The sequence below is a fragment of the Orycteropus afer genome, unplaced genomic scaffold (assembly GCF_000298275.1).
Source record: "Orycteropus afer afer isolate SDZICR_OR568_19922 unplaced genomic scaffold, OryAfe1.0 scaffold00225, whole genome shotgun sequence".
Lineage (NCBI taxonomy): Eukaryota > Metazoa > Chordata > Mammalia > Tubulidentata > Orycteropodidae > Orycteropus > Orycteropus afer.
The window spans coordinates 283,188-294,707 of record NW_006921812.1 but is presented as its reverse complement, the minus strand read 5'-3'; the positions used below and the strand labels follow the sequence as shown (position 1 = coordinate 294,707).

The following is an 11,520-nucleotide window of genomic DNA, read 5'->3' as shown; positions in this document are numbered from 1 at the left end:
TTACTCATCATTGGCTTTGGTGGTTGGTACATAAATTTGAATAATAGTTGTATTAACTTGTAGGCATAGGGATATTATCGTATCACTGACAACACTGTACTTCAGGACAGATCTTGAAACATCCTTTGTGATGATGAATGCCATGCCATTCCTCTTCAAACTGTCATTCCCAGTATAGTAGATCATATGGTTGTCCGATTCAAAATGGACCAAACCAGTCCATTTCAGCTCACTAATGCTGAGAATAACAATCTTTGTGTTCCATTTCATTTTTGACAACTTTCAATTTTCCTAGATTCATACCTAGTACATTCTGTGTTCCGATGATTAATGGATGTCTGCAGCTGTTTCTCTTCAATTTGAGTGGTGGTACATCAGCAAATGGAGGTCTGAAAAGCTTTACCTTATCCATATGAGTAAGGCATGGTTTACTTTGATGATGCAGCTCATTCCCAGTCCTACTTTGAGAGCCTTCTAACCTAACCAGACTATTCATAAAGTTGCACAGTAATGAATTAGTGTTTCTTTACTATTCATAACGTTTTCTCTGGCCAATTCTTTGAGAAGTGGACAGCCTCTTCCTTCTTCCTAGTCTGTCTCAGTCTGTAAGCTGTGCTGATACCTGTGCACCATGTGCATCCTGCTGGGTTTGAAACACTAGTGGCTCAGCCTCAAAACTCACATCAAAATGTCACCACAGTAGGACAAACCAACAGATAAGTTTGTCTCCCTGTTGGAAACCTCTCCTACCACTGAACCTACTAGGAACTTAATAAATATTTGCTGAAAAAATTTAAGACAATGCTAAAAACAAAATTCTAGTAACAGTTACTGAAATATTACCAATATATACCCTGCTCCATATTTACTAAAATCTTATATCTATTCAAGTGTTCCTCTATTGCATTATGCAGATTAAAGGTAAAATGATGAACTGTTATAGAAATTTGGCATGTACACAGGTACTTCACTTAAATATATTCTGGATATGACATTGTAGGCAAGCATTGTCTTATTTAGCTATAATTTTGGGCTCTAGTTTCTATTTTGCACATTAATTGATCACTTTTAGCCAGTATGTAGCTAGATATTGTATTCATTACTATTTTGGGACTTATTGCCCTTAGATTTATTTTTGACTTATGAAGGAATTATTTCTTAAGGTCTGGTAACTCACTGCAGTTTTCCTACTTTCATCCTCTACAAATTATTAAAAGCATTCACCATTTGGCCTCAAATAAGATATTCTTTGATTCCATAAGCATCTTAGACTCCTACTTCTCTGTTTCTGTAGGAAGTCGATAATTATATTTACAGTAGCATGGTGGCTAAGGCACTTGACTGCTAACCAGAAGGCTGGCGGTTCAAACCCACCAGCCACTCCCCGGAAGGAAGATGGGGCAATCTACTTCCGTAGTGATACTGCCTTGGAAACCCAAGGAGGGGTCGCTATGAGTTGGGGCCGACTCGACGGCACATAACAACAACAACAACAACAATATAATAACCAGTATGTTTCCCAATTCATCTCCATCAAGGCCTCTACCACTTGACTTTATATTCTTATTTGTTCTTTATAGTCACAGCTTATCTTAGTACTCTTCATATTTACTAAAGGAAAAAGAAAAGAGAGAAGAAGAGAGGAAGGAAGGAAGGAAGACTGAAAGAGGGTAGGAAGGAGGAAAAAATGACAGAGAGAAGAAAGAATGACAGAGGGGAAGAGAGGGATGGACAACAGGAAAGAAAGAAAGAGAGAGAGAGAGGGAAGGAAGGAGAGAAAGAAAAGCATTGCATCTACAGATGAGACCCAGCAATTCCGTTTGGCCAGGACTGGCCAAATGCAGCAAAACCAGTCTTCTGATGCTAGAGATGACCACTATTCACTGCTCACTTGCCCCTATTACTTAGTGTAGCCTAACACAGATGACTAGCCGTTCCTCTTTTAAGGCAGTTGTTATTGTGGGAGTTCCAGGGCTATCCTCTGGTGATTCTGATTCAGTGAGATGTGTGTGTGTGTTTGTAAAGGGGAAGGTGTGGCACAACCTGTACACTTAATAGCACTCAATCAATTATTATCAGACTTGAGCCAGTATCTGAATTACCAAGAGGGCTGGTTAGAGCCTACATTGCTGGGTATCACCAGATTTGCTTATCCAATAGGTATGCATTGGATGGGCCCAAATATTTGCATATCTAACAAGTTCTCATGTGATACTATTGTTTCTAGTCCAGGGGAAACAGACTTTGAGAACCATTTCATAGACACTTCTTATGACCAGATGAGTTTGGAAGAAAAATTTGTAACACATTCCTGAGAAAACATCACTGGTAGGATGTATGATTTTTTCTCTAACCTTGTAATTATCCTGGTTAGGATGTTGCCAACAATTTTCTCTGTGAGCCAGAAATCATATCAAACATCCTCTGTGACCTCCATATTTAAGCAAATGAAGAAGCAGATACACAATCTATGATTTTACTTTACATAGGTATAAATAATAGTTTAAATTATGTAGATGATGCAGTCAATAATGCCAAAATCATATATAACCAAAAGTTAATACTACAACTAAGCAGGTCACAGAAAGTAACCAAGAAAACACAGAAAGTTTTCAAATTCTATTCCTGGGTCAAACTCATATCTCTGCTATATGTCACCACGTAGCACCTAGTGGAATGAACAAGAGCTAATTTTTTAAAAGCTGATTCAGTCACGCCTATTATTTAGAGATCCAAATTGGGCCACTGGGGCTTCAGGAATGGTGCTTTGCAGCTTGATCCTGCCATTATAAACTCAGGCTGGTTGCATCACTACTTTCCATGAGGAATTTAAGGGGTGTGACTACATCCTTTCCAACCCTGCATTCCACATGTGACAAAACTGATCCAGCTGTTTGTCTGAAAGAAATTCCTTGCTGTCCTGAAAAATTAAAAAGCAAGTGGATATCCGTCCTCCAGGGGCACGCTTCCAGCTGGAACCTGGTACTGGCAGTTGTGAAACAGAGACAGTGCCCTGGAGAGCATCTGCTTTTGAATTCTTACCTCGCCATAGGGGGGTTAGCCCCAGCTTGCTTTTTGAAATGGCAGATTCTGGATGGAGGGTGCTGGCTTGGCTCAAAGCTCTTGAGAAGTGTTCATCCACTACTGACCCAATGTCTCCCTGGAAATAAGTGAAAAGGACACAGCGAGAGTTAAGGTACTCCATCTCGGCAGGCTGGTCTTTCTCCTCCTCCTCCTCCTCCTCCTCATCCTCATCCTCCTCCTCTTGTTTGCTGGGAAGGGTGAGTTCCAGAGAGTCCTGCATCTTGCTGTATACCGCTAACTTCTTCTGGGATGGAATAAACAAAACACAGTATCAAAGACAGTTTGTAAAAAAACATCAACTAGTTAAGTTTTCACTTTTAAAAAAGAATCTAAATATTAACACATGTTTGCAAACTGATTCTTCATCTGTTTTACTCCATGTTTACTCCATCTTTCACATCCCCAAACCAGCCTTCTCCTTCCCACATAATGAAAAAAAAAAAGAAAAAAAGTCTATTATTCCAAATTTGGCACATGCAAAAAAGTCCAATATAAACTATTATAATTTGAGAATGTGTGAGATATGTTTGTTTGTTTGCTTTTAATCCAGACATATTCAAAGACAGACTCTTTTTTTTTTTTAATTAGTGACAGATTTCTCCTAGTTTTTCTTCCCCTTTGCTATTTACTTACATATTACTACTTAGATTGGGGGGAGTGAGGGATATGAGACTGAAGTGTCTGGGAGAGGGGTGGAGAAGAAAGAACTTTTCATAAGTGAAAAAAATAAAATAAAAACAGGAATGTACCATCTTATAAAATATTTGGCAGATGTGCCAAATTCATTTCTCAAAAATCAAACTAAAATGACAAAACGAAGTCTGTGTGAAGATCCATTTTGCATGGAACATATTTTTCAGATGTTCCACTTACCACTATTATAATGAGGGGGGAAGTATTATGGCTTACTAAAAATAATACAAAATACTAGCAATGGCCAAATGTAAATAAAAATGAGAATCATTTTGTAATTTCAAGTATTTTTAAAATATGCAATCATAGATATAACAATAGCTAATATATATTAAGCTAGGCATTCATCTAAAAATGTTACATGTATTACCTCATTTAATTCTCACAAGTCTGTGCTTATTACTACTATCCATACTTCAAAGATGAAGAAACTAGGACATAGAGAAGTTAAGTAACTTGCCAAAAGTCACAGAACAGGTAAATGGTGGAGATAGAATGAATAATAAAAATATGCACGTGCCTGTTCCTTCGTGTGTGTTAGGTGAGGGGTGTGTGGTATTTAGTCTTGAACTAACAAAATCTCTAAATTGTTGTATTTTGTATTATTTTTTTTCAAATGTGGTAAGTTTGCAGTTAATTGTCATTTTCTTATTCCTGCTTTTCAATATTTCCAAATATTTTTCATTGCATATAGACTACATAATTATCATCAACTTCAATGTGAATTGCATGTAAGTACATAATACTAAAGATTATAAAATGTATTATTCTAACAATCAGATTAGCCTTTGTTATCATTTGTGTACCTGAGAAACCTAAATCTTTGTCATACCATTTTCCATACTTTTAAAAACTGAATGCTGGAAAAAAAAAATGTAAGCAGAAAAAATAAGTCATTCTAGAATATTCAGTAGGAACAGAGATTCATAAATTTAATCAAACACTCTACACTTCTAACATAATAACTAGGTACACAAATCTATAACCCCAAATTATATATACATCACTTAATAAACTGAACCTTTTCCTTCTAGTAATACATGTTACTCTTGTGTGATATGAATTCTGAAATCTTCAGGCATATTATGAGTTAACAGTTATTATTTAAGTGTTGTTATTTATAGAAATATATTTTTCTTTTTATATAAAATTTTTCCCATTCAGATTATCACTTGATGAGTACATAATTCATCCCTTGTGAGTGAATACACCTTGCTGATGAATAGAATAGGTGATTATAATGACTGAGTGTTTATATTTTTCACAATCTGCTTTTGCACAAATCTGAACATGTTTATATTTAACTTCAATAGTAGACACTCCATAATAATCCAGGTTATGTATAAAATGAGGGACTGAAGTATATGTCCTCTAAATTTACTCTTATCTTTTAAATTCTAATAAAATTAATTAAATATTCCTATTTATTAGTCGAATGATGGGATTATTTCTCTGTGTGTATATGTATTTACCAAAAGTATATACTGTTTTAAGCATGTGTATACACTTTCTGTCAAGTATTCTGGCACATTAGAAAGAAACGCTATTTTCATATGAAGAGAAAATTAATACTGATTCATAGACTGGCTCCACTACCCACAAGTGTTCATTATTATCTATGAAATAGATTCATTTTTCTATTAATGTCCAGCTCAGCCTCAGTTTCTGAGAGTTGAGCTTGCATATAATTCATTCATCTGTTTAATTTTGTTTAATAGTTGTCTTTTAAATGAAAAAGTCCTGACTGTGCTAACTATCCAAACAAAGGAAATGTTTCATTTTTACCCCAAATTAACAACAATTAATTCTTAGATGAAATAAAATTAATTAAAATTATATACATGTAAATATTTGAGTATTGTAAACCCTGATACAAGTATATAAAAATAGCATTATGATTATTAACAATAACATCTTAAATTTTGAATTGACGGCAGTGGATTTCATGCTACACAGATAGTGAACCTATTTAACATTGTACAGTATTTCGAAAAAATATATAATTTTGGGTATATTCTTTTTCTACCAGTTGCATGTGGGATACAAACAAATTAATCTGTATGCAGTGAAAGGAATGAGTGGGAACTGCCCTAGTACCAAAATATCTATTCTTAGTTTATTTTCCAAAAATCATTATTCCATCAAAGAATGCATTCTTTATTTATATACTTTTGAATTAATTATACATGTGCATACTGTATATTTATTTATATAAATATTTATAATGAAACTTTCCTTTTGCTATTTCAAATATCTGTTTCTATAAAGATATCTGTGTTGACTCCTCTATTTAAATGTATTTTTATTTTTCTTTCTTTCTTTCCCAGTTGTTCAATGCATGTTTCCTACTAAATAGTAAATTTGCTTGAAAATTATCAAAAAATAAAAGTAAAATGAAAAAGGAGCCTATGACATAATATACCTGCCACCAATTGGTAGAATATAAGACATATCTATCATTCCCACTTGCAATTTGTTCAGATAAAACTAGAACAATTTTCACAAATTATAAATAGCAAACCAATTTATGTATTTAAAAATATCTCTGCTGGCAGTGAAAGATTTTTTATTTACAATATACTAACACAAGACATGTTCATAGCCTCACAATTAACATCACTGGTTAAAATAAGAATTCGAAAGTATACAAATAGCGTGATAGCTAGCTGAAATGCTAAGACTGAATTCTCACACTTTTTGACATTCAGTGAGAGCACCAAGCAAACAGGAACGCAGAATTTAAACAGCAACTGCTGACATTCATGTCATTCTAATTTTCTTCTTCTCCACAGACTCTTGAGTCTGGACTACTTTCATATACCTGTGCTTTGGTGACTAAAAATCAGTTATTTGCCTTCTTTTTTAAAAAAATAAATAAGTATAAGGAGCCTTGGTGGCACAACATTTAAGCACTCGGCTGCTAACAGAAAATTTGGCTCTTTGAACCCACCCAGTAACTCAGAAGGAGGAAGACCTGGGGAGCTGCTTTCACAAGGATTACAGCCCAGAAAACCCTATGGGGCAGTTCTGCTCTTTCACCTGGGGTCACTATAAGCTGGAATTGAATGGCACCAAACAACAATACACACATGTGCACTATATTTATTTATTCTGTACTCATTTGGTATTTGCTTCTTGGAATGAAATTTCCCTAAGTGTCATATTCTTTCTTGTGGATAATGTATCATATTCAAAACATTGAGATTAAATCAGAACCTGTATTTCCTGAGTCAAAGTCAAAATGTAATCTAGTTCTTATTTTTCTCAAGGTGAAAATTCATTTCCTAAAATTACCCAAATCTGTCAGAAATGTTCATGTTTTTCTTATGAGACTGAAGGATTATTAACAAAAAAATAACGAAGTTATTTAAGGGAACTTCAAAAACTACAATTTGGTTTATTTAATGTGCATTAACTAGCTCATTCTCACATGTTCAAAGTAATAACAGATTTTGTTTTTGTTTTTCACCCAGGTAGAACAACCCTCAGTTAGGTCAAACAATGAGCCAGTTAACAGGCACAAAGCTAAAGGCTAATTTAATTCCAGAAGAGGTTAAAGTAGCAATGTGAAGAAGGGTCAGCCTAGGCTGTGTGAATTACCTCAAAGCCTGCCATAAGACACAACAGAAACAAACTTTAACAGGAATGTGCAGGCGAATGGATTTGTCTGACAAGAGAAAGACTTCCATGTCAGGAGCCAAATACCACTAACTCCCCAAGGCTTAAGTTTACAAAATGCCAAATGATTATGGTGCATATGTGGAAACTTTTTCTTACAAAAAAAGAAAAAAATATTTTAATGAATCATTAGCTATTGTTTTCTAGCTTAAAAAAAAATTATTCTATTTCTACTAATTGACTATGTTCTCTAAATGTTCCCTTATGTTAAATGTGTGTTTATATGCATATATATATATATATATATATATATATATACATATGTATATATATATGTGTATATATATATTGTTGCTGTTATGTGCCTTCGAGTCAGGCTTGACTCACAGAGACCCCTCCTTGGGTTTCTGAGGCAGTATCACTACGGAAGTAGACTGCCCAACCCTCCTACCGAGGAGTATATATATAAATACATTATATATATATGCCTATAAGAAAGAACGGGAGCTCTGGTAGCATAGTGGCTAAGACACTTGCCTGCTAACCAGACGGCTGGCGGTTCAAACCCACCAGCCACTCCTCGGAAGGAAGGTTGGGCAATCCTACTTCAGTAGTGATACTGCCTCGGAAACCCAAGGAGGGGTCGCTATGAGTCGGGGCCGACTCGACGGCACATAACAACAACAACAACGTAAGAAAGAACCATTTGCCCAGGATAAATAATTTCAAATTATTAAGTCCATTAAACAAGCACATTATTCTTTGATTGTATTTTTCTTAATAGAGTTGGATAACAGACTTTTTAAAAATAGCTCAGAGAAATATGAAGTTTTAATTCTTAGCCCATTTGGAGGGGGAAGCTATGTCAGGTTAAGGGAGAGAAGTCAGACATTTTACATATTTTATTTCACTTAGCTCACACACAAAGGCACTCTGGTAGCACAGTGGTTAAAGCATTCAACTGTTAACCAGAAGATCGAAAATTTGAACCCACCAGCCCTCTGCAGGAGAAAGATGAGACAGTCTGCTTCTGTTAAGATTTACAGCCTATGGAGTAGTTCTGCTTTGTCCTATAGGGTTACTATGAGTTAGAATCGACTCAATTGCAGTGGGACTGGTTTTGGTTTTAACTCACAAACACACACAATTTGTCAGAATAATTATTTCTGATTTATATATGATTCAAGTGAAAACTTATTTACTTATCATGTGTCACCTATTAGGAAATCATAGAGATAAAATTAGAACCTATTTCAGTGGGACTAAAAAGTATGTACCAAGAAAACAGATTAAAGGCAATGAGCCTCTATATGATTTTTATTTTAATTGAATAACAAGTATAAACCCACACTTTGCAATGGTATCCCATACTAACTAAAGCAGAACAAAACAAAACAAAACAACAACAACAAAAAAAAAACTCACTACTGTCGAGTCATTTCCAACTCAAAGAGACCCCTCTTTGGGTTTCCAAGGCAGTATCTCTATGAAAACAGATTGCCCAATCTTCCCTCCAAGGAGTGGCTGGTGGCTTTGAATCGCCAGCTTTCTAAAGAAAATTTCAATTTATTTATAGTATAAAAATTATTAGAGATGTAAACATATATCGTAGGTATGGCTATGAAGCAATATAATGATACTCTTCATCTAGATATGTGTATCTAGATAAAGTTGAAAATCTATATTAAAAAAAGTATTATACCCTTGGAAAGCTAGCTACATAATACAAATGCCTACGGATTTTCTGGAAATCCTTTTTAGGAAATGTGAGCAGAGTCAATTTGTGAGACACCGTTAGTCACACCTTAAGATTGTGTGTGTGTGTGTGTGTGTGTGTGTGTGTTAAATGTAGGGAGGAGCAAACCAAAAATAATATTATTTAACATGATGAACTATTTTGAGCACACTTGTCTCTAAATGATCCTGGTCATTATCAAAAATCAAACCCACCCCCTTGAAGGATGAAAATTTTCCAGTTTTGAGAACATTCAAAAAAATGTGCCACAGGCTTAGAGGCAATTTCAAAATTTGCATTCCCAAAATGTTTTCAGCAATGATCACATCATTTGGGTATGTGTTCTTCTCTCAAACTGACTACTTTGAATGAAACAACAATTTCCAATATATAAATTTCTGGATTGTTTGCATAATCTTATTACTAGACTTAAGTATGACTTCATTTAAATTTTTTTTCTATTACTCATCCATTCATCAAACTGAGGATTAATTCCTATTTCATGTCAGTAATTGTGTAAAGATGTGGGCAATACAAAGATAAAAGGCATAGCTGTTCCCTAAACTCAGACTGCTCATCATTAATATGAAGAGCATTATAAGTGCAAAGATAAACAAAGACAGCCTCATAGTTATAGTTATCCAATTACTTGTTATTTCTCCAAAGAGCTAAATATTCCAAAATCAAAAAAATAAGGAGATAAAATTTCCTTGTTTCGAAGGCAGTCCAGACAGGAAGGTAACACAGTAGAAAGAACTAGAATGAGAGAGAAGATTTGGCTGGAGCTAGTTCCATGGGTCTGGACAAGTCACTGAACCTTCTGGCCCCTGGCTTCCTCTTCTAAAACTGAGGAATTTTGACTTGATTACCTTAGAGATCTCTTCCAATTCTTAATCCTAATAAGCAACATACTGGAGCACCAAACAAATTCACACTTAATTTAGTTTCTTACATTGGCTGTCTCTTCTAATTTTGCAGGATATTAGCAAAAAAAAAAAAAAAAAAAAAAAACCCTAGCGACAACCGAAGACTAATTAATTTCGAGACATGGGTTATCTAGCAATTCTTCAGACTTTGTTATAAACCAAAAACCAAACTCACTGCTGTTGAGTTGATTCTACTCTTAGTGACCCCTCCTTGGGTTTCCAAGGAGCTATCTCTATTAGCGTACTGCCTAAGGCACTTGAGTAACTTGAGTACTAACCAGAAGGCTGGGGGTTCAAACCCACCAGCCACTCCTCAGAAGGAAGATGGGGCAATCTACTTCCGTAGTGATACTGCCTCAGAAACCCAAGGAGGGGTCGCTATGAGTCGGGGCCGACTCGACGGCACATAACAACAGCAACAACATCTCTATGGATGTAGATTGCCCAATCTTCCTTCCAAGAAGTGGCTGCTGGGTTTCAACTTCCAGCTTTCTGATTAGCAGTCAAATTTCTTAGGCACTACACCACCAGAGCTCCCAGAATTTGTTATGGTACTTCCCTTGTCTATCTTCATATTAACAAGAAAAGCTATGTTCAGAAAGTCCTCCCCATTCTGTCCCTCAAAGACAAGGGCTTTGGTATACTAAAATGATATTTGTTGTTGTTGTTATGTGCCGTCGAGTCGGCCCCGACTCATAGTTTATATGAAAAAGACACCTGTTTAATTTAGGTCATTCTTTCTCTCTCTTTTAAAGTAGGAGACAGGTGAAAATATAATCCAGTCAGCTTGCTGTAAAGCCCACTTATAAATTAATTGCATAAATCTGGTATTCACTGAAATATCTCTAACTATGGCATTTATGAGTTCTCTATCAGTAGCTGTTTGGGTCTAATGGTTCAGGTCACTCTTAAAACCAGTTGCCTATTCTGACTCACAGAAACCCTATACGAATGAGAGAACTGTAATTCATAGGGTATTCAAAGGCTGATTTTTCGGACTCAAACCTTAACTGTGGATTTGCAGCTGAGTTCAGTAACCATTTGCATCACCCAGGGACTCTGAGGACAATCACAGGATCCTCCTGAATGGGTTTTCCAATAAGAAAAGCAGATGCTTAAAGAGATGAGTTTTTGAAAGGCTCAGAGTAGAGCTCTACACCAAATTATTTCCTCCAGTCTCTACCTGTCCCTGAAATTCCACTATTAGAGAGCCTTTGTTTCGTGATTGAAAATCTTTTCCTAGAGATAACAACTTACATTTGTTATCTATTGCTGCATGTGTTATTTGGGGGTGTTTTTTAAAGTTATCTGGAAATGAAGTCTATCAGAATGGGAACCAACTTAAGCACTCAGGTTTCAGAATGAGAATCACCTAATTTACAAATTTGCTTTAAGAACTGCCTTAGGCATCATGAGCATTTCTTATTGAAAATTTACTTTGCATGGATAGGTACAAGATATATA

The 11,520-nt window shown here is 35.4% G+C and overlaps 1 protein-coding gene across 1 annotated transcript in view; it reads right to left on the bottom strand.

The window, feature by feature from the left end:
* VGLL3 (vestigial like family member 3) overlaps positions 1-11,520 on the bottom strand; it is a 57,295-nt gene that overhangs the window by 39,162 nt on the left and 6,613 nt on the right. Inside the window, exon 2 of the mRNA XM_042782038.1 lies at positions 3,043-3,328. Coding sequence (XP_042637972.1) covers positions 3,043-3,328 — 286 coding nt within the window. The remainder of the gene's footprint in view (positions 1-3,042; positions 3,329-11,520) is intronic.